The sequence below is a fragment of the Erythrolamprus reginae genome, chromosome 2, assembly GCF_031021105.1.
Source record: "Erythrolamprus reginae isolate rEryReg1 chromosome 2, rEryReg1.hap1, whole genome shotgun sequence".
Classification (NCBI taxonomy): domain Eukaryota; kingdom Metazoa; phylum Chordata; class Lepidosauria; order Squamata; family Dipsadidae; genus Erythrolamprus; species Erythrolamprus reginae.
The window spans coordinates 83,958,756-83,980,549 of NC_091951.1; the positions used below are offsets into that span (position 1 = coordinate 83,958,756).

Consider the following 21,794-nt stretch of genomic DNA (forward strand, 5'->3'; position numbering starts at 1 on the left):
CTATCCTATCCTATCCTATCCTATCCTATCGCTTCAGAAGTAACCCAAGCTGATTCATTGGTCAGGTCATTAAATGAGAGAAGGAGGGAGGAAAGGAGGAAGTGAGGAGGCAAGGAAGCTTTGTTTGTCCATAGTCCTATAATATGGGGGGGGGGGGAAACAAACACGCCAAAGATAAGGGCCTCTTTTCTCTCAATCAGAAATGGAGAGAAGAACTGACTTAAAAACTCCCAAACATTAGGGATCTGAGATTTTATGGGAGGTGACTGCAACGTAACATTGTTCTGATGACATTTGGTGCTGTCTTTTATGATGATCATAGGCTGAATTATTGTTCAAATAATGCAAGATATATTTAATGGTTTGATTTATTTCTATTGTTATGTATGTGCATTATTTATACTGTACTTTATTGTTGACTATGAGCTGATAAGAGTCCTAATGACCAAAGCGAGCTTAAAAGCCTGTGTAATTAAGGACTAAATAAGCAAAGGAACACTATATAGGCCTTTTGGATTTTAATTAGAAAAGAGTGATGTATCCAGAAATGATTCATCACTGTGAAGATATAGAAGTGCTAAAGCTATAGTCTAATTAAAATCTGACTCTTAAAAAAGCTTGTCAATAAATATTTCATTTTGGGACAAAATTGTAAGCATAGGAGGCAAATTGAAGAGTTGATGGATGACTGCCCCATCCCTTAAAGATAAACCTTTTTCTATAGTCTTGGTAACTTACAGCATCAGATTTGACAGTACAGTTATCAGATCCTGGTAGTTTCCAATGTTTTGGCATAATTCCGAGTCAGCCATCACTGATTCAAAGTTAGGGTAATGATTTTCTGTTTGCAGAACAGAGTCCTTGTTACATAATTAAGAACCTGGTCTTTCATTCAGCTATGGGGAAGGAATGGTTCTAGCAATGCCTGGTTAGAAGTACTGTTGGAACCCAGAACAGCTTCAAGAATATTTTAATTTAGAAACCCACACATGCCATTGCATGATGCTATGGTGCTGACTTGCTATTAAGAAGACTTTCCATCTGTCCTTCTTGCCTGGTCATTTAACTCTCTACTGGAGTAGGCACCCATTATAAATTCATTTTCCTATTTTTCCTGACTTCAGTGTGCCTTCATCCTTTTGATTTACAATTTGGGGAAAGGATAGGAAGGAATATAGAAGTCATAATAGATGCTACTTATCTGTAACCATAAACATGTACTTTCATATTGGTACAAACCCATGTCACCACTCTCCCTCTCAATTTTTAACAGTCTTAAACATCTGCAACTGCTTTAATCAATGTTATCCCCATCATTAATAACATTTCATTTCATTCAGTCTAACCTGAAAGTAATTATTTCGTGCTGTGTCTTGACAACTAAGATAAATGAACTCATTTTTGCTACCTTTGTTCAGATTTTTCTTCAGAAGTAAGAAAATCTCTTTTTAGTAATACTAATGATACTGCCTGGCTGGCAAAGATTGAATTCGATAGTACTAGTAGATATTAATAATAGAACATTTGGTTGATAGTATCTTTCATTTTTCATATTATTTTTTCTGCATAAATGGGTATGTCTGTAGAATGCATATGAACTATTTATTTCACAGTTTTTATATATGATTATATTGTGAACCAGATGGTGTTGCATTTGAATTTAATAAAGTACATTTTTTTCTAACTTTCAAGATCAATAGAGGTTGATCAGTTCCTAGAAAATGAACATCTAGTCCATCGGATAGGTTTTAAAATAAACCACTTAATATTAGTCTATCAATGCTGGTCAAGCACTGATAATTATATTTAAGTTTATTCTCTTAGCAGAAAGATAAATGCCATCTGCCACATGAAAGAGATAGAAGTTTTATTCATAATTATTTGTTTGATTCCTTGGTAATCTATTTTTGATACTTCTATTTAAACCAGACATATAATTGATTTTGTTATAGACATATCATAGGTACCACAAGTGGAGTATTTATTTATTCATCCATCCATCCATCCATCCATCCATCCATCCATCCATCCATCCATTCATTTAATTTGATGTATAGGGTGCCCTTCTCCTGAGACTCAGGGTGGCTTACAATATAATAATACACAATAACAATAGAAACCAAATGTACTAAAACATGACCCTATATCATATAAAACTTTAAAACAATTAAATTAGTCCATCAATCCATTCATCCCATACGAATCCTAATCACACTTCCATTCAACCAATCAATATTAGGGGCTGAAGAAAGATGGTCAGGCTCAACAGCCCCATGCTGTTTTTAAGCTCTTCCGGAGGTATGAATCTCGGGGGGGGGGGGGGGGGAGTTGGTTCCAGAGGGTTGGAACTACCACAGAAAAGGCTCTTCCCATAGAGTCTGCCAGTCGGCATTGTTTGGCTGATGGGACCTGGAGAAGGCCGACTGTGGCTTCTAGATGCTAACTGGGGTACACGAGGCATAGGTAATCAGCTCCTAAGCCATATAGGGTTTTAAAGGTTAAAACCAACACTTTGAATTGTGATTAGAGACTAATTGGCAACCAATGCAGCATGATGCCTTTGTTACTTTATAATGTATATAATAATAATAATAATAATAATAATAATAATAATAATAATAATTATTATTATTATTATTATTATTATTATTATTATTATTATTATTATTATTTATTAGATTTGTATGCCGCCCCTCTTCGAGGACTTGGAGTGGCTCACAACAAGCAGTACATATACAAATCCAATATTAAAACAGTTTTAAAAAACCCTTATAAAAAGCAATCATACAATCCAGACAAATACTCCTTCCTCCGGTTATTTTCCAAACAACACCAACCCTGTCAGTGGGCTGGGTAGGAAGAGAAGTGATTGGCTCAATCAAACACCATGGGCTTCCAATTTATGTCACATTTCAATCATGTGCATGAACAGATAAAACTTGTAGCTTAGCAAATGAATTGAAGAATGAAAATAAGCAGAATAAGTAATGTTTCATTTTTAATAATGAACTTGAAATTGTTTCTTTTTTATAACGAGAATAAATTTTACCCTCTGTATTTATATTGTTTTTTCTCATGTTATTGAATTGTGATATCTCACTTCCATAATAAAGGTTATATGTTTCTGAACAGTACCTTGTAACATATATGTGTACATGTTTGAGAGAGAAAGGGGTAGAAATATGGAAACAGAACTGATGGCAGAAAAAGTTCTAGTGGTCCATCAAGTTTGCCCTGTGAGGGATATTTTTTTAAAAAAAATTATCAGAAGATGGACATGTGTTTATCCCAAGTATGTTTAAATTCAGTTACTGAGGATTGACTCACTATCTCTGCTGGAAGTTGATTCCAAGTTTCTTCTACTCTTTTTGTAAAGCAATTCTTTTTAATATTGCTTTTGAATTTTCCTCCTGTCAGTTTGAGGTTATGAACCCTGTTTTAAAAAAAATCTTTTGCTTAATGTTGAAAATTAATTCTAAAAGATTCGCCCACGTTTCTTCAACACTCTTTGGCTTGCATTGGCTGCCGGTCAGTTTCCGGTCACAATTCAAAGTGTTGGTCATGACCTTTAAAGCCCTACATGGCATTGGGCCAGATTATCTCCGGAACCGCCTGCTACCGCACGAATCCCAGCAACCGATAAGGTCCCACAGAGTTGGCCTTCTCCGGGTCCCGTCGACTAAACAATGTCATTTGGCGGGACCCAGGGGAAGAGCCTTCTCTGTGGCAGCCCGGCCCTCTGGAACCAACTCCCCCGGAGATTAGAACTGCCCCCACCCTCCCTGTCTTTCGTAAACTACTCAAGACTCATCTATGCCGCCAGGTATGGGGGATTTAAGATATTCCTTCCCCCTAGGCCATTACAAGTTATGCATGGTATGTTTGTGTGTATGTTTGGTTTTATAAGGGTTTTTAGTTGTTTTATTAATTGGATTGTTACATGCTGTTTTTATCATTGTTTTTAGCCGCCCCGAGTCTATGGAGATGGGCGGCATACAAATCCAATAAATAAATAAAATAATAATAATAAATAAATAATAAAAGAGGGTGTCAAAACTCAAGGTCTGCGGGATGAATCTGGCCCATGGGGTGCTTAAATCTAGTTTGGCTTCCCCTACAAATATGTTGGACTTCAATTTCTAAAGTTTATCAACTAGGCTACCTATGGATTATAAAAGTTAATGACTCGTTTATTATATTAATTTTACAATACAATATGTTTTGGCTGACAAAGTGTTTTAGGAGGTCATCCAGGGCAAAAATGGGATGTGAGGGGGGCGCATGTGGCTCCTCCAGATCCTGTTTTGGCTGTCAGAGTGTGCAGTAGGTGCCTGGCCTGTCTCCCACCCACTCCCAGCTGGTCCACAGAGAACTACAATGCTGTTCCAGCCTTTGAAGAAATCCAGTTTGACACTCCTATTGTAGAACCTTATTAATACCATTAATATACAGTGGTACCTCATGATACGAACCCCTCGTCTTACGAACATTTTGTGATACGAACCCGGGGTTCATGGTTTGTTTGCCTTGTCTTAAGAACCATTTTCACCTTACGAACCCGAGCCGGGGGGCGTGGGCTCTCCTACTGGGCATGCGCTCTCCCTTGTGCTCTCTTACTGCAGCAGGGATTTCCCTGCCTTGTGATGTCATTTCCAGAATTTCCTCCCTGCCTCCCTCCTCCTCCTCCTCCTCCTCCTCCTGTATTCCTCCTTCCTCCCAGCCTTCGGGCAGCATTTGCCTTCCTCCACCGCCATCGGCACCCAGCTCCTCCTTGTCTTCTCACTTCTTTACAAGTTGACAGTCGGGCGGCGGCGCAGAGGCTGGGGGTGGCGAGGGTGTGTGGAAGAGGTCCACGGGAGAACTGGGGGGAACCGCAGCCACTGCTCCGTGGACGGGACCCGGCTGGGAAGCTCCCAAAGGTGGTCTTTGCGTCGTCCCAGGAAAGCAAGCAGCAGGCATGGGCTGGGGTCTTTCCCCTAGGGGCAAAGGTGGTGGTCGCGGGGTGGTTTTGCTGCAGGCGGGTGTCTAGGCACTGCAGCTCCCCCCAGTTCTCCCGCGGACCTCTTCTACACACCCCGACTCCCCAGCTTCTGATCTTTTCTTTCGGCTTCTGGATGGATGGGAGGAGCTAAGCGGCCAGAGGAATTAATGTAAAACGCCGCTGGGCTGGCAACGTCTCCGTGCTGCTTAGCTCCTCCTGTCCAGCCCGAAGCCGAAAGAAACGTGTGGAGGCTGGTAAACAAAAGGCAGAACTTTCGGCTTCTGGGTGGATGGGAGCGGCATTTTACATTGATTCCTCCGGCCGCTTAGCTCCTCCCATCCACCCAGAAGCCGAAAGTTCTGCCTTTTGTTTACCAGCCTCCACGCGTTTCTTTCGGCTTCTGGCTGCTTGCTCTCCCAGAAAGACCGCAGCCCACACCTTCGGGAGGCTGGTAAACAAAAGGCAGAACTTTCGGCTTCTGGGTGGATGGGAGGAGCTAAGCGGCTGGAGGAATCAATGTAAAACGCTGCTCCCATCCACCCAGAAGCCGAAAGTTCTGCCTTTTGTTTACCAGCCTCCCGAAGGTGTGGCCTGGGGTCTTTCCGGGAGAGCAAGCAGCCCGAAGCCGAAATAAACGCGTGGAGGCTGGAAAACAAAAGGCAGAACTTTTGGCTTCTGGGTGGATGGGAGCGGCGTTTTACATTGTTTCCTCCGGCCGCTTAGATCCTCCCATCCACCCAGAAGCTGAAAGTTCTGCCTTTTGTTTACCAGCCTCCACGCGTTTCTTTTCACTTCGGGCCACTTGCTCTCCCAGAAAGACCCCAGCCCACACCTTCGGGAAGCTGGTAAACAAAGTGCCTCTCGTAGCAGCTGCTACAGCCGCCGGCATTTCAGCTTCCCTCCCAGCCAAAAAGGAGCCACAGAGAGGGACACGCCTTCCGCCCGGGCAGTCCTGCCCCTTCATCCCCGAAGGCCAGCCTTTTTGGCTGGGAGGGAAAGTGAAATTCCTCTCATAGCAGCTGCTACAGCCGCCAGCATTTCACCTTCCCTCTCAGCCAAAAAGGAGCCGCAGAGAGGGACACGCCTTCTGCCCGGGCAGTCCTGCCCCTTTATCCCCGAAGGCCAGCCTTTTTGGCTGGGAGGGAAAGTGAAATGCCTCTCGTAGCAGCTGCTACAGCTGCCGGCATTTCACCTTCCCTCCCAGCCAAAAAGGACCCGCAGAGAGGGCTGCGGGGCTTCCCAGCAGCCTCCCGAACCCCGAACTTCTGGGTTCGGCATTGGGAGGCTGCTGGGAAGCCGCCCGGCTGTTTTAAAAGGTGACAGCCGGGCTGGGGGGCTTCCCAGCAGCCTCCCGAACCCCGAACCCGGACGTTTGGCAAAAGTTCGGGGTTCGGGAGGCTGCTGGGAAGCCCCACAGCCCGGCTGTCACCTTTTAAAACAGCCGGGCGGCTTCCCAGCAGCCTCCCGAAGCCAAACGCCAAACCCGAACTTCCGGGTTCGGCGTTGGGAGGCTGCTGGGAAGCCCCCCCGGCTGTTTTAAAAGGTGACAGCCGAGCTGGGGGGTTTCCCAGCAGCCTCCCGAACCCCAAACCCGGAAGTTCGGCAAAAGTTCGGGGTTCGGGAGGCTGCTGGGAAGCCCCCCAGCCCGGCTGCCACCTTTTAAAACAGCCGGGCGGCTTCCCAGCAGCCTCCCAACGCCGAACCCCAAACCCGAACTTCCTGGTTCGGCGTTGGGAGGCCGCCGAGAAGCCCCGCCGCCCGGCTGTCACCTTTTAAAACAGCTGGGGGGCTTCTCGGCGGCCTCCCGAACGCCGAACCCGGAAGTTCGGGTTTGGCGTTCGGTGTTCAGGAGGTCGCTGAGAAGCCCCCGGGCTGTTTTAAAAGGTGACAGCCGGGTGGCAGCGTTTTTTTTGCGGGTTTTTTTGTTGTTGCATGGGAACAATGGGAAACAATGTTTCGTCTTACGAACCTTTCGTCTTACGAACCTCCCCCTGGAACCAATTAGGTTCGTAATACGAGGTATGACTGTATTTAAAGGTAGTGTGGTGTAGTGGTTAACATGCTGGACTAGAAGCTGTGAGACACTGTTGGTGTGGTTTATGCAGGACGCCCTGTATTTTCTTTCAACGTCTTTCAGTGCAAATTGGATACTCTGGGGTGGAGCTCCATTTTCGCTACCCCACTGCATTCCCCCCGCCCTTTCTGGGCAGCAACCCACCCCTTTGTGAGACCAACATTCTACTTGTTCCTTGTGCACTGAAACTGGCTGGGTGTCTTTGGATTGGTCAGTGTCTTTTCTCCTTAGATAGGGAAGTAAAAAACTCAGTCAGCACCGAACTGTAGTGGTGATTCATTCTGCACTGGGTTGAACTGGAATACTGCCGCTGCTGCTGATTGTAAATGTAACGGTGGTGGGTTTAGATACCTAGTTGGTTAAAAAATCCTAGAAGGGATTTTGATCTTACTATATATCTTGTTGGCTACTTTCTGGTAGTATTGGAAAATGTATTTATGTAGTGCACTGCTTTTCTACATGTACCCATTTGTGGATTCTAAGTGTTTGTTATTTATTGTAGATCAAAATGGCTCTAATATGATGACATTTCTTATTAAAAACTTGTTTCGGTATTGCCCTTCCTGATTTAATTTCCTTTATTTTAATAGATCAAAGGGGATGAAAACTCCGTTGAATCCAGGTATATTTGGGTCACAGCAAAATTTCAAAGAAGATAAAGCAAAACCTGTGAAAGATGAATATGAATATGTCTCAGATGATGGAGAATTGAAGATAGATGAATTTCCAATTAGAAGGAAGAAAAACGCCACAAAAAGAGATTTATCATGTAAGACTCTTTCTACTCTTGTATAAATTATGCTATTCATCACAGCAAAGCAAAACCAAAACAAACTGAGATGAAGATAACTTTCTGTCCAAAGTAATGACTAGCTAAGTCTCTGTGTGGCCCTTCGAGTTGCAAATGTCGAGTCACAGACTGTTGCAGGTGTGAGTCTAATTGTTTGGACAGTATTATTTTTTTCCCAGCTTTGTTTAACCTATTTGCAGATTTGTTATATCTTGGGATGATTCAGTACATGTGCATGAAGGCCTTTTAGCTAAAAGTGCATGTGCAGAAATGAAATATGACCAGAGTAATTGGAAATACATTTTAAAAATGAGATGGATTGCTTACATGCTGTTTTTTATTTAGTAAAGCTAAAAACTCTATTTCAATTTCTTCCTAGTTTTATCAGATAAAAAAGAAACCACACAGCACACTCCAGCGAAGAAGCCAAAAGTGGAATCAGTATTATACAAGGTATTCTGTCAGTATATAATTACTCTCATGCCTAATAGGATTTGTGCCGCTTACCAAAATCATAGACATACACTGCATATTTATTGCTTTTTATAACACTGACAAGAAAAATATTTTCTCCCTACAGTAATGTACACTTCTTTCCCAGAAGAACTTAACATCTGTCTATATGTAAAGAGAGTTCTGTTCATTTCTTTTTAATTCCTTGCAATCTTCTTCAATGGATTGTTCAGTCCTATGGAATGTATTTAAAGCTCTAGGAAGAATCCATTCCACCGAGTGTCTTTTCCAGTGACGAAAAAATACATTTTCACATAATACTGTGTTTATCATTTGGTTACACAGGGGGGAAAAAGTTCTCCCAAAAGGGTAGAGGAAGTTTTCTACTGAAACTCTGGGTACCTATTTCAAGCTAATTGTTAATAATAATAATAATAATAATAATAATAATAATAATAACAACAACAACAACAACAACAACAACAACAACAACAACAATAATAATAATAATAATATATTAGATTTGTATGCCGCCCCTCTTCGAAGTCTCGGGGCAGCTCACAACAATATAATTATGTTATGCTAGTTGGGTGAGTGATTTGGCTGGTTTATGGGGAAAAGCTTCCATCTGGAATTTAGTGCCCCTCTAGTAGCCTTCAACTAACATAGGATATTTTGTTTTCTCCTCTTTCTGAATAATAACTAACTAATAATGCTGTGAGTGGAGTATCTTCAGGAACCGGATCTGAGGATATGGAAGCAAACAAGAATTGTTTTCTTCTTAATACATCAGCAGAATCCAATAGAATCACTTACAACCTGTCTTTCTATATTATTATGGTACAACTAGTGTTTATTGTGCAAAATCATTTTTCGAATAATATCTGTCAAATAAGTCCATTGAGTCCAATTAGTACAATTTTTTATTTATTTAGCAGGTTTATATAGCATCTCAGAATGCATGATTCTGGGCAATATACAGCCATATTGAAAACCAAAACAATATAGCAATCATTAAATAATTGAAGTAGAAATAAAAAGTAGAAAAAACAAGGCATTGTATTATATTGTGTTTTATATTGTTGTAAGGCGCCTTGAGTCCCATGGGATTGGGCAGCATAGAAGTCAAATAAATAAGACTGAAGGAGAATACTAATAAATTCTTATAATGCAATCATGTCCCAGCTCCTCCCTTCAATGGATTCCCAGAAATCATTGGAAAAATCATGTTTGTTTGTTTGTTTGTCAGTTTGTTTGACTTCTATGCTGTCCAATCCCGTGGGGCTCAGGGTGGGGCAGGTGGGATGATGCTCAAGATAGCAAAGGCCATATGGAGAAGGCATGTCTTCTGGATCTCATTGGATGGAATTCCTTAGAAGATGGGAACCACAGTATACCCATCTACCCTGTTTCTCCCAAAATAAGACATCTCCTGATAATAGCCCTATTCGGGCTTTTGAGTGCATGGCAATAAGGCCAAGTACTTATTTCAGGGTTCAAAAAAATAGATGGGATTTTATTTTGGGGAAAATACAGTTGTAAAGAGCTCCATCTGATGAGATCCAGAAGACATGTCTTCACAGTGGCCATAATGGCCACAGCTACTGGACCTAATGGGACAGAAGATATAATCGGGAGGAAGTGGTCCTTTAGATAGCCTGGTCTGATGCTATGAACAGCTTTAAAGGTCAAAACCAGCAGGTTGAATTGCATCCAAAAGCAGACAGGCAGCCCACCTAACTCAAGGACAGAGGTATGACATGCACCATGCTGGGGGCACAAACTAATCAAACAAAATGTTTAAAAGTTATATAATTACTTATCAAAGACATCTAAATTATGTTAAAGTAAGCAAAATATCTTTACAATCCCCAAAGTATGTCACAATACTTGAGTACTCCTAATGCTCTTCAAGATCAGCTCTATCTAAAGCACGTTATAGTAATCCTCTCTAGAGGTGATTAGGGTATGAGTGACTGTGAGTTATACTCTTCCTTTGACTTTTGCAGAGTGATGACTCCTCTGATGAAGATTCCCTCCACATTGACACAGAGGCCAAGCCAGGGCGCAATTCTAAAGCCAAGAAAGAGGCTGCAAGTTCAGCTGGCATTCTAGATCTTTTGCAGGCAAGCAAGGAAGTTGGGGGTTTAGAGTACAACAGTAACAGGTATGCATCTTATATTCTGAAAAATATGAGTAATTAAGAGACTATAACCATCTCTATCTCTTTCTCTCTATCTCTATATCTATATATATTTGTATCTATATCTATATCTATATCCATCTCCGTCTGCCCTCCCCCCCCATCTATCTAATTTGCTCATTCTCATAATTATTGGTTCATTGAAAGGATGTACTAGATAAAGTTGGCTTTGAAAGCTCAGGAAAAAAATTAAAAGGAATTAAAAGGAATGTGGATTCCCACATGTAATATAAATCTCCTTTTCCTGTTCTAATCAAGTTGCACAACCTATTTTTTCACATTTAAACTGCATTTTCTCTGTCTGTGTATACTCTTTACTTTAAAATTTGATGGTGAATATGGTGGCATCTTAATATATTAAGGCAGAAGCTTCCCTGAGATACTTTCCCTTTCACTAGTCCATTTAAGGTTGTGCAAAGTAATCTAAAGTCTTTAGTGAAGAATTAAAACCTGTTTCTTATTAATTATATTTCACATAATGTAGTTTAGTGGTTAAATGAGAAAGCTTTGGGTAAATATAAAGATTTAACCAATGTTGATAAATTCTTTTTTTAAATGCATCATATATGACTGCTACAAGCCCTGGTCATCAGAACCCAGTCAAAGGCCACCACAATATTACATGATTTAATGTAGTTCTAGGGAAAAATGTTTAAATATTCAGGAATATTTTCATTTTACACAATTTATTTTGCATTAGTATAATCAAATTTTTGAAAGTCGTCCGATTTGGTCTATCTTTTGAAATTCTCTCTCAATATCCCATCAAAAGCAAATGCAAAATCTTAGCTTCCTCCACTTCCCAGTCTAAGTTATTTATCCTAGGGTATGTGCAACCATTAGTAATCCATTGAATTGATGATCTCTGATTTGTTGGGACCAATTAATTTGACTAATATATTTCAAAAAACAAAAACAAAATGGACACTTTGCTAGGGGCTGCCCTACTGAATTTATCTCACAATTAATTTCAAAGTAGAACATTATAAGTTTGCTTCAAACAAAGAATTAGGAATAAATGAAACTCAAGAAAAATTCAAGGTATAAATCATCCTGTACTTCATTGAGAAGGACTTCTAAATCATTTTGGAGTTGGTCAAGCAAATCTGGATAAATGTCATTAAATCTATATTAGAGAAGTTTGTGGACAAAATACCCCTTCCATTGTTTCCACAATCCTTTGTATTGCACAACTGTCTGGTGGCTGAGCTTTGCTGCACCGCAGTATCTCACAACGTATGGGACTAGTCTTGTTCTAGAGCAATTCAGAAAACTTATACAGCAGTTGAGCTGACTGCCTAGTATTCATCATTGCAGCAGATGCAATTTATTTCTCTAAATAGGTGTTATCCTTCTGAAATCACAATACCAGACACAAAGATACAGGTGTCGATACTAGATTCACAGTTAGAGAGATGCTAGATCTCCCTGTAGAAATGGACCTATTCTTTGCAAATTGGAACTGTATTTGGAGAATCTCCAAACAGGCACAAATTTCTAGATCTGTGCTGTAGAAATAATACGTCAAAATACCGAGTAATGATTCACCAAATTTCCCCCTCCCCCAAAATAAGGTTTCAAGTACATTTTATCACAACCATGCTGCCTTTTTGATTTATTCTGAATTAAATGGATTCTTGAAAGAGCAGAAATGGAAATAAACAGACTGTGTCTGGATAAAAGAACTGGAATTATGTTTTATACTTCATTGTTAGAGAAATAATTATTATTTGTAATGCACTGGAATTTATATTGTAATTATATTCTCTTCACAGAGAAACTTTTTGTAATTACACAGAACTTTAAATATATATATATATATAAGGCATGAACTGAAGAGTTGAAATTTATTTATTCAAAACAAAACTGGCAGTATGACAAAACTAATAATTGTCTTGATACATAACAGATAAAATTAGATATAAGTATTTTTTACTGTGCAACCTGCATTTTGCATACTTTATACTATGTATAAAAAAGCTTCAGTATTGGCTCTCATTAAAGAAAAATATATGCTAATAATTACTACAAGTACAAAAAGGGGATATTATTTTCCAGGGTTTAATAATTGTTTCCTGTTTTATATTTCATTATGAGCCGATCCAGAATTGCTAACAAATATCCTTAATGAAAAACACATTGGGGGCAATCCAATGTAAAATTTCTTGCACAGATCTTATTGATATTAAGGAAATTGTTCAAGAATAGGATCAACAGAATCTTTAAGCCCAAGGCAAAGTGACAGGCAATTCAGTTTTTTAAAAAACATAATCCTTTAGGAGTCTCTTCCATTTATGTTTGTGCTTGAATGCTCTGTCACTTTAAGAGTTTGTGAAGAACTTGGTTTCCCTCTGCCTGCCAGCCACTGGTTTTGATCAGATCCCACAATTTATTTGCTAACACTCACCTTCCTCTAGGCAGTTCCCCTCTAATTTTCCCATTTGGCAGGCAACTTTTGATGGTCCATTTACATTTGATTCAGGGTTCAAGGTTTTAAGTGAACTCTTGGAGAAAACAAACAATTGTCTTAAATGCTCTTGGAGTTGATGATAGTAATAAAATCAGCTTTGCTAATTTTTAGCATAGCACTACAAAAGGGACAAATTCCTTAAAACACCAACTCCATCCAAAAAACGATCCAAACATAACCTGCTGAACATCATAGGGTGTTTTTCCAGAGTCTTGACATATTTTAGAATAGGTTGGTGCATTAGCTCTCCTTTTACGAATTTCTCTTTTGAACTCATTTTCTTAATGAGGGGAAGCAAGTGCTCACCCATATCCAGTACTACTAAAAAGAGCTACCGTTGCTGTTTTCATTTCTTCAGGGCACCTCACAAGAAAATTGATTTATAAATACAGTTGCATGGCCGCTGATACATTAGCATGATACAAATTTCAACAACACGCCATTCTGCTGATATGAATGCATGCTGTGTATGCATTCAAAATAAACAATTATTACGGCAGGTGCAAAACTCCCTTCCAGTCAGTAATTTGCAGCACCTTTGGTGGAAATAGTAGCTTCACAATATTGCTTGTGGCCAGCTGAGCCTTTGAAATTTTCTTCCTGCAGAAGTCTTCCAGCTCAGAAATAGACCTCGTGTATGCATTGAAATCCCCCCCGCCCTCTCCCATTTTTGACAATATTCTAAGGTTGTGTAGGCCAGTCTGAAACATTTATTTTTCTTTCCTGTCAATGCTTCATGGACAATTTGGAGACATATAGCAGTTTGGTTTGCCTTCTTTCTGGAATATCCAGCTTGTTGTCAACTTCCATTGCTTTACTGATTGTGGGACATTAGGTTCTAGGGCAGTGATGGCGAACCTTTTTTGGCTTGTCTGCCCAAAGGATGTGCACACATGCACCAGTGTGTGTGTGCACGTACCCACACCCATGCCCTCCCCCGCATATGTGCACAACCCCCATGCTGCCTCCATGCATGCACACAACGCCTGGATGGGGGGGGGAACGCAGTGGGGTAGCGAAAATGGAGCTCCACCCCAGACCACCCAATTTGCATGAAATATTTTATTTTATTTTATTTTATTTTATTTTATTTTATTTTATTTTATTGTATGTATGTATGTATGTATGTATGTATGTATGTATGTATGTATGTATGTATTTAGTCCAATACACAATAATATGCAGTGAAGGTAATAGATGACATCTTCAAGGAAATAGAATTAGAGAAAGAATAGAAAAGAGAATATAGGATAAAATAAATCGATGAGAGAATAGAAGAAAGATATAGGGATAGAAGAGAAGATATATGGGATATAGGATATAGGAGAGACAATAGGACAGGGGACGGAAGGCGCTCTAGTGCACTTGTGCATGCCCCTTACTTACCTCTTATGAATCTGGAGAGGTCAACCATGGACAGTCTAAGGGTAAAATGTTGGGGGTTAGAGGATGATACTACGGAGTCTGGTAATGTGTTCCACGCTTCAACAACTCTTACAAAAGTTGTATTTTTTACAGTCAAATTTGGAGCGGTTAATATTGAGCTTGAATCTGTTGTGTGCTCTTGTGTTGTTGTGGTTGAAGCTGAAGTAGTCGTTGACAGGCAGGACGTTGCAGCATATGATCTTGTGGGCAATACTTAGATCATGTTTAAGGCGTCTTAGTTCTAAGCTTTCTAGGCCCAGGATTGTAAGTCTAGTTTCGTACGGTATTCTGTTACGGGAGTTGTTGAAAGTTACGTATTCTGTTATGGGAGATGTTGAAAGAAAATGCAGGGTGTCCTATGTAAAGCACGTCCACAGTGGGGTAGTAAAAATGTTGGTAGCCCTTCACTGAACACTCCCCACCCCCCACCCCATTGCCTCCTGAAGCCTCCAGACTCTTGAAGCCTGGAGACAGCAAAAAATGGCCCAACAGACAAACTGGAAGTTCAGGAAAAGGGACTTCCGTTTTGACTGTTTGGCTGTTTTTCACATTCCAAAGCCTCCTGAAGCCTGGGGTGAGCAAAAACTGCCTTCCCCAAGGCCAAAAATTAGCTATGTGTGCTCTAGCTGACAAAGGACAATGCCTTGTGTGCACTCAGATATGGCTCCATGTGCCATAGGTTCACTATCACAATTGTAGGGTATGTATGTATGTGGATATTTAGTTGAATTTCACCCTACCCCCAACATTTTCTATGGCAACAGCTGTCTCACAATACCAAAGCATAATAGAATCATTTTCATCCACCCTTTCTCTCTTCCCCCATCCCAAGTGTATCTTGCACAATTGTAGCCAAATCACTTATGGTTTAGTCAGTCCAAGGAACTTTGTTTTAAAACATTCCATGCTTATCAAGTTTTCTGTTGCATATTTGGTTGATGGTTCTTATGATGAAGTCAGAGAAAATGTTTCCTTCACTCAGGCAGATCCCTGTGGAATCAGCAACACTGCAGCGTGGAACTGTAAACAAGCTGTCAGAGTAAACTCTAGAATTATACTGTCATCTGCAAGTGATCCATAGATTCTACATTGCAGATCTGATCATGTCCCAGACAGTTCTAGAATGGATTTTTCTTGTATTTTCACCTCTTGCCTTGTTTTGCTTTCAAATACTGCAAATTTCTATTTCCTTGCAGTGTTTCTCACTTGAAAAATCTAATTGGAAGTATTTAGATTTTTTGTTATGCTTTCCCCTGATTTGTAAATTGAGTAAACTGATAAAGCCCATTGTTATTGAAAAAAGAGCAAAACAACAATTACAACCAACTAAAACAGGAGAGATTAGAAGGAGAGAAATATGTGCTTCTCTCTGGGATTGTTTGCCACCTATTTTATCTCTTTTAACAACTTACCTTGTAAGAAAAAAAATACAATTGCATTTGAATCAATTGAAAAGAACCACCCACCATTCCTAATTTAGCAATGCAGTGTAACATTGAACATCCATGCTAGAATGTTCATGACAATTGTCCCTTGGTCTTTTGTATTTAAATATAATGGGTGGATCCAATTAAAACATTCAATTGATAAAACTGTTTCTTTCAGCAGAACAACAGGGAACAATTTTATCTTTTCCTTGAAGAAAGAAATGTTGAAAGTTATTATAATTCAGGTGGGAAGTGAAAGTACTGTCACATTTCAAATGTGCTTCTGAAATTCCCCTTCTGTTGGTTTCTGTATGTTTCTCTCAACAATGTCCAATTTTGTCCTACACATTTAGCTATGTGGGATTGACCTGTTTGTGGAAAAAAGCCACACATATTACAATGGATGACATAAGATGCAATTTATAACATTATACATTTATTCAATTAGCTCCCATACTTGCTTTAATTTGAAAGGTTTTTCTTTTCCCTTTTCCTTCTCTTTTAGTCAACCTCCTGCATCTCCCAGCACACAGGAAGCTATCCAAGGAATGTTATCAATGGCAAATCTCCAGGCTTCAGACTCTTGCCTACAGCCTTCATGGGGCGCCAATCAAGCAAAGAATAATTCCATCTCTGCCACCAACTCCAAAAAATCTGGAAGTAGCAATAGCAAAAATGCAGGCAAACGATTGTTGAAAAAGACTGCAAAAAATAATATTGATATTGAAGATTATGATGAAGACCAGGACCATTTAGATGCCTGTTTTAAAGATTCTGATTATGGTATGAAAATACTATTTAAGGTCTCCCCTGGATAGTGAACATAGAAAGGCAGTGAAATTTCTGAGTCGGAAAAGAGTAGCACCCTGATTTTTTGTCAAAGTTCCTGAAGCAGAGGCCCAAATGTTTCTGGGTGGTCTAACCTGCACAGCTGATACAAAGTGAACATCAAATGCTTTCTCTTTGTGACCTAGGGGGAGTTTGCTCCAAATTTTTCAGCTGAGAGATTTCAAAATTTCAAAGTAAGAGTAACAAAAACTTATGTGTGAAGGTGTGTTGAGGCTCATGATACATGAGTTGATTGCAGTAGTTGGTTCTAAAATCTGTTGCTACTGGATCGTGCTTGCGCTTCTACACATGTGCAGAAGCCTCCCAGGTGGGTGGGCAGAGTCTCCCACCGCTATCACTACCGGTTCACAGAACCGGGAAAAACCGAGAGTAACCCACCACTGGCTGATTGAAGGAAACTGAATATCAGCTCCAAGGTGTAAGTAAGATCTGCATATAGTTCACATGCTTATCTTCTCCCTTAATTTGGTAGCAAAATTGTAGAGAATTATGTAAGTACCAGGCTAATTCTGTATAGCTTTCTCACTAGAATACTGTAATAAAGCTGTTCAACCCAGGACTTCATATGTTGTACCCTGTTTCAACATTGGCCAAAAATGTAAATTATTTTTTTCCTTATGTTCCTATGTGTAAGGATAATTTCGGATGCCTTGGCATAAAATCTTTCCTTTTATGTTGATTAAAGCAAATTCCGGATAAGTTGAGAACCATCACTTTAGCTTAGCTATGCAAAATAACATTTGTTTTCCCAAGTTTTTTATTCAAGAAAGTTATTGCCCTTATCAACCATAAAATCCCAGCCTAGAAATGTGTAGACAGATACCTCAGTGTTACACTTCATCATCCTATCAACAGTCTATTCTATTTTAAATTCTACAAATTTTAAAAGCATCCCAGTTTTAATTCTGGGGTAAGGGGAAGAAAAAGAGAAAGCTGTATTCTACCTTTTAAAATTAATGATTGAGTGATTCAAAGCACTTATTAGTGTTTCATCGAAGATAGAATAATTTTATTTTTAATGGAATGGTAATAGTAGAAGGTGGGGAGCGAGGGCTCAAGGACACTGACCTTGTCAACTGGAAAGCTAACAGCCCAAGTTTAAGACCGAACATTGTGCAACAGGGGGAGCTCCTGTTACTTGCCCACCTCCTGTGTTTGAAAACATACAAATACAAATAGATAAATTGGTAGCACTTTGGTGAAAAGATAACCAGTATATGCCTTGGCTTAAAATCAGACTGGCCACATGACCACTGAAACATCTTCAGACAGTGCTATCTGTCTCAATCTGTTTCTGTCTTAACCAACAGAAATGAGCAGCACCTAATAGAGTCAGAAACAAATGGGCCGGGGAAATCTTCATCTTTACCTTTAGCAATGGAAGGAGAACCAGTTTGATGTAATGATTTAGGCACCAGTCTAGAAACTGGAACATTGTGAATTTTAGCCTCCCTTTAGGTATGGAAGATAGTAGGGTGGCTTTGGGCCAATCGTTCTCTCAGTGTTAGGAAGGAGGTCATAGCAAGCGGAAAATACTGTCAAGAAAACTGTAGAGTTCAGGCTATTGCCAGGAATCAAGATTGACTCAAAGCAGAAAAAAAATAAACTAAAAAAGTGACAAACTTTGACTATCTATAAAATAGCTGGCTAGCTAGGCAGGCAGGTAGGCAGGCAGAAAGACAATATTATTTAGCTTTTAATAAATATATAGATATTAAGGACATGCACAACGTTGCACAACATGCATAACATTGCATTAAAATAGCTGCCCTTGGTACAACTTCTTTAAAAAGATGTAATTTGTGCTTTCAGTATCTGATGCGATGAATATATACCGGTACATATTGAAATTCTCTGACATTAAATGAAAAGGTGATTCTTCATTATACAGATTTGACAAAACATAAACAGATGTTAAAATTACATTACCTGAAGACAACTCAATTAACTTTAAAACCCAGCAAAAGTGTAATGTAGAGACACGTTCTAAATGTGACATCCTGAAAGAAGAGAAGTTTGTTCTGGGGAGATCAACATTCTTGCTAATTATGTATTTATGCTACCACTTAATAGGTTTGCTTTGTTGTAAGATGGTTAGTCCACCAACATTCCATTAGTGCCACATCTGGTCAGCACATTTTCATTCAGCGGTTAAACTGATGCAATTACTTCTGGTGTATAAACATTATTGGCCTAACAGAAGAAATGAAAACAGTCTCCATTTTAGATAGGTTATTTGGTTAACTTGGAGAGAGAGAGAGAGAGAGAGAGAGAGAGAGAGAGAGAGAGAGAGAGAGAGAGAGAGAGAGGCCTCACTTAGCAACCACAACTGAAACCAGCAATTCTGTTGCTAAGTACCTTAGTTGCAAAGTAGAAAAATTACATGACCATGACAGACTTACAAAGTAACTTCCCATGTGGTCATTAAGTGAGTTGCCACATTTGTAAATCATTAATGCTGCTTGTCATCAAGTGGTTGGAAAACATTCAAATGATCAACATGGTCATAAATGGATATACGTTGACAAGTTCCCAAATCACATGACCAAGGGACACTGTGATGATCATAAAATACAAGGATTGGTTGCAAAAGTGTTTTTTTTTAACACTGATATAACTTCAGATAGTTTCTAAACAAGGCAATCAATAAGCAAAGGCTACATATAAAACACACATACATACACACACTTATACACACCTACACACACATAGGTAATCTTAAACGTCATTCATTTAGGGACCATTTGAAGTTAACAATGCAACTAAAGAAAGTGACTTACGACCAATCCATGCACTTATAATTGTTTCAATCTCCCGATGGTCATTTGATCATGATTGGGTACTTAGCAACCAGCTTACATTTATGATGGTTGCAGCATCCCAAGATTATAATGACCACCATTTACAATCAATTTCATCCAGTTTCTGATAAACAAAACCAATGGAGACGGCAAACTGCCAGTCCTAATTGTAGTCCTAAATTCATTGATTCATTGATTCATTCGTTCGTTCGTTCTTCATTTAATTCCCTGCCTCTCTCACACGCATACACATACACTCATGTATTGGGGCAATGTGCAGTAAGATTAAAGTTTTTGCCCTTGTAATGAAAACGATGCTTTTTGTTTTTCTTTTTAAGCATGTAGTATTGTGGTCCACTTAGATATTTGTGACTATGAATAACATTTTATAAGAGACAGTTTAACTTTTTTTTTAAATTCAGCAAAAAATATTTTTGAAAACGTTTTTGAACATAACTCACACTGGCCTCTATCTCCTTTCTACTGAACTTTGTTTCATCCTGTGTAATTATCTGAGTAGTCTTATTCTACTGTTTTCCCAATTTAGGAGACCAGCCAGCTACAAAACATACAAGAAGCAGGAAAAAGCTTCACTTTGCCAGTAGCTAAATCTGTGGCTGCTTCAGGTTCATAGCATGAGAAAGGCAAAGTCTATGTTATGCAACCAAATTGTTTTATGAGATGAGTTTGGTCCATTTTGGTCCATTGGTCCATTTTCTACAAGCACAATATTTTTTTTAAACCCATACTAGACTCATAATTTTATTTCTTTTTCATGATTTAGTTTATCCCTCCCTTGAATCAGATGAAGATAATCCAGTGTTCAAATCTCGATCAAAAAAGAGGAAAAGTTCTGATGATGCACCATATAGCCCCACAGGTAATATTTTTAATATTTTAAATGCAAACTCATACAGAAGAAAAAATCATGATAGATTTCAGCAATATATGTATATGGCATACATTGAACTATAATTAAATACATTTTAATACAGTAAATATCTTGCTCTGAGTAGCTTGCCTGTTAATATCGTCTGTTTTATTTTAATATTACAATTTAATTTATTAATGCTACCTTTTCATATTACAAAAGACAAAGATTGAGATAAGGGAAGTGCACATCATGATTATTTTAAGGATTGGACTTTGGAGATCAAAACCATAGTACAGTGATCCCTCGATTAGCGCGGGGGTTACGTTCCAAGACCTCCCGCGCTAATCGATTTCCGCGTTATAGTGGTGCGGAAGTAAAAACACCATCTGCGCATGCGCGCCATTTTTTTCATGGCCGCACATGCGCAGATGGTGGAGTTTGCGTGTGGGCGGCGGGGAAGACCAAGGGAAGGTTCCTTCGGCCGCCCAACAGCTGATCTGCTCCGCAGCGCGGAAGCAGCGAGGAGCCAAAGATGGGGTTTCCCCGTTGCCCAGGCAAAGGGGAAACCCCATCTTCGGCTCCTCGCTGCTGCCGCGCTGCGGAACGGATCAGGTGTTGGGCGGCTGAAGGAACCTTCCCTTGGTCTTCCCGCCGCCCAGGCAAAGGGGAAACCCCAAGATCGCTTGCCGCTTGCCGTATTGCAGCTTGGAGCCTTGCTTCGCCTCCTTCGCTGCAATACGGCAAGCGGCAAGCGGCAAGCGATCTTGGGGTTTCCCCTTTGCCTGGGCGGCGCTGGGGCCATGCGGAGCCGCTCATCTAGGGGGGCGTGGACCGGCAAGGTGCCCTCCGCTCTCTCTCTTTCTCTCCCTGTTACCGGTGTGGTATAAGAGAGAGAAAGAGAGAGAAAGGAGGGCGACTTGCCAGTCCACGCCCCCCTGGATGAGCGGCCCCGCATGGCCCCAGCGCCGGACTCCGCCGTTGCCTCCGCCCTTGTTCGGCTCTGCAGCTGAGAGGCCACGTCCACCCCCTCCTCGGTGTCCCCGGCACCCAGCGTCCCCACGCCGCCTCCACCTCCCGGTAATGCGCCCGACCTCTGCCTCTCTCTTTCTCTCTCATATACCACGCCGGCAACAGGGAGAGAAAGAGAGAGAGAAATGATAGAAAAAAGGTGAGAAAAAAAGAGAAATGAGAAAATGATTGAAGCAGAGAATGACAGGAAAGAAAGAGAAAGAGACAGAGAAGTGACTCTTGGTGATGACGTATGACGTCATCGGGTGGGAAAAACCGTGGTATAGCAAAAAAACCGTGGAGTATTTTTTAATTAATATTTTTTGAAAAACCGTGTTGTAGCATTTCGCACTAATCGAGACCGTGCTAATCGAGGGATCACTGTATTCTTGAAGAAATTCTACAAAGTTTTCTGGATATAATTAAGATCTTCTCAAAC

At 40.1% G+C, this 21,794-nt stretch overlaps 1 protein-coding gene across 1 annotated transcript in view; it reads left to right on the top strand.

The window, feature by feature from the left end:
- Positions 1 to 21,794, top strand: part of PHF2 (PHD finger protein 2) — a 155,241-nt gene that overhangs the window by 120,166 nt on the left and 13,281 nt on the right. Inside the window, exons 15-19 of the mRNA XM_070738534.1 lie at positions 7,646 to 7,824; positions 8,225 to 8,298; positions 10,308 to 10,465; positions 16,329 to 16,606; positions 20,258 to 20,353. Of these exons, the coding sequence (XP_070594635.1) occupies positions 7,646 to 7,824; positions 8,225 to 8,298; positions 10,308 to 10,465; positions 16,329 to 16,606; positions 20,258 to 20,353 (785 nt within the window). The remainder of the gene's footprint in view (positions 1 to 7,645; positions 7,825 to 8,224; positions 8,299 to 10,307; positions 10,466 to 16,328; positions 16,607 to 20,257; positions 20,354 to 21,794) is intronic.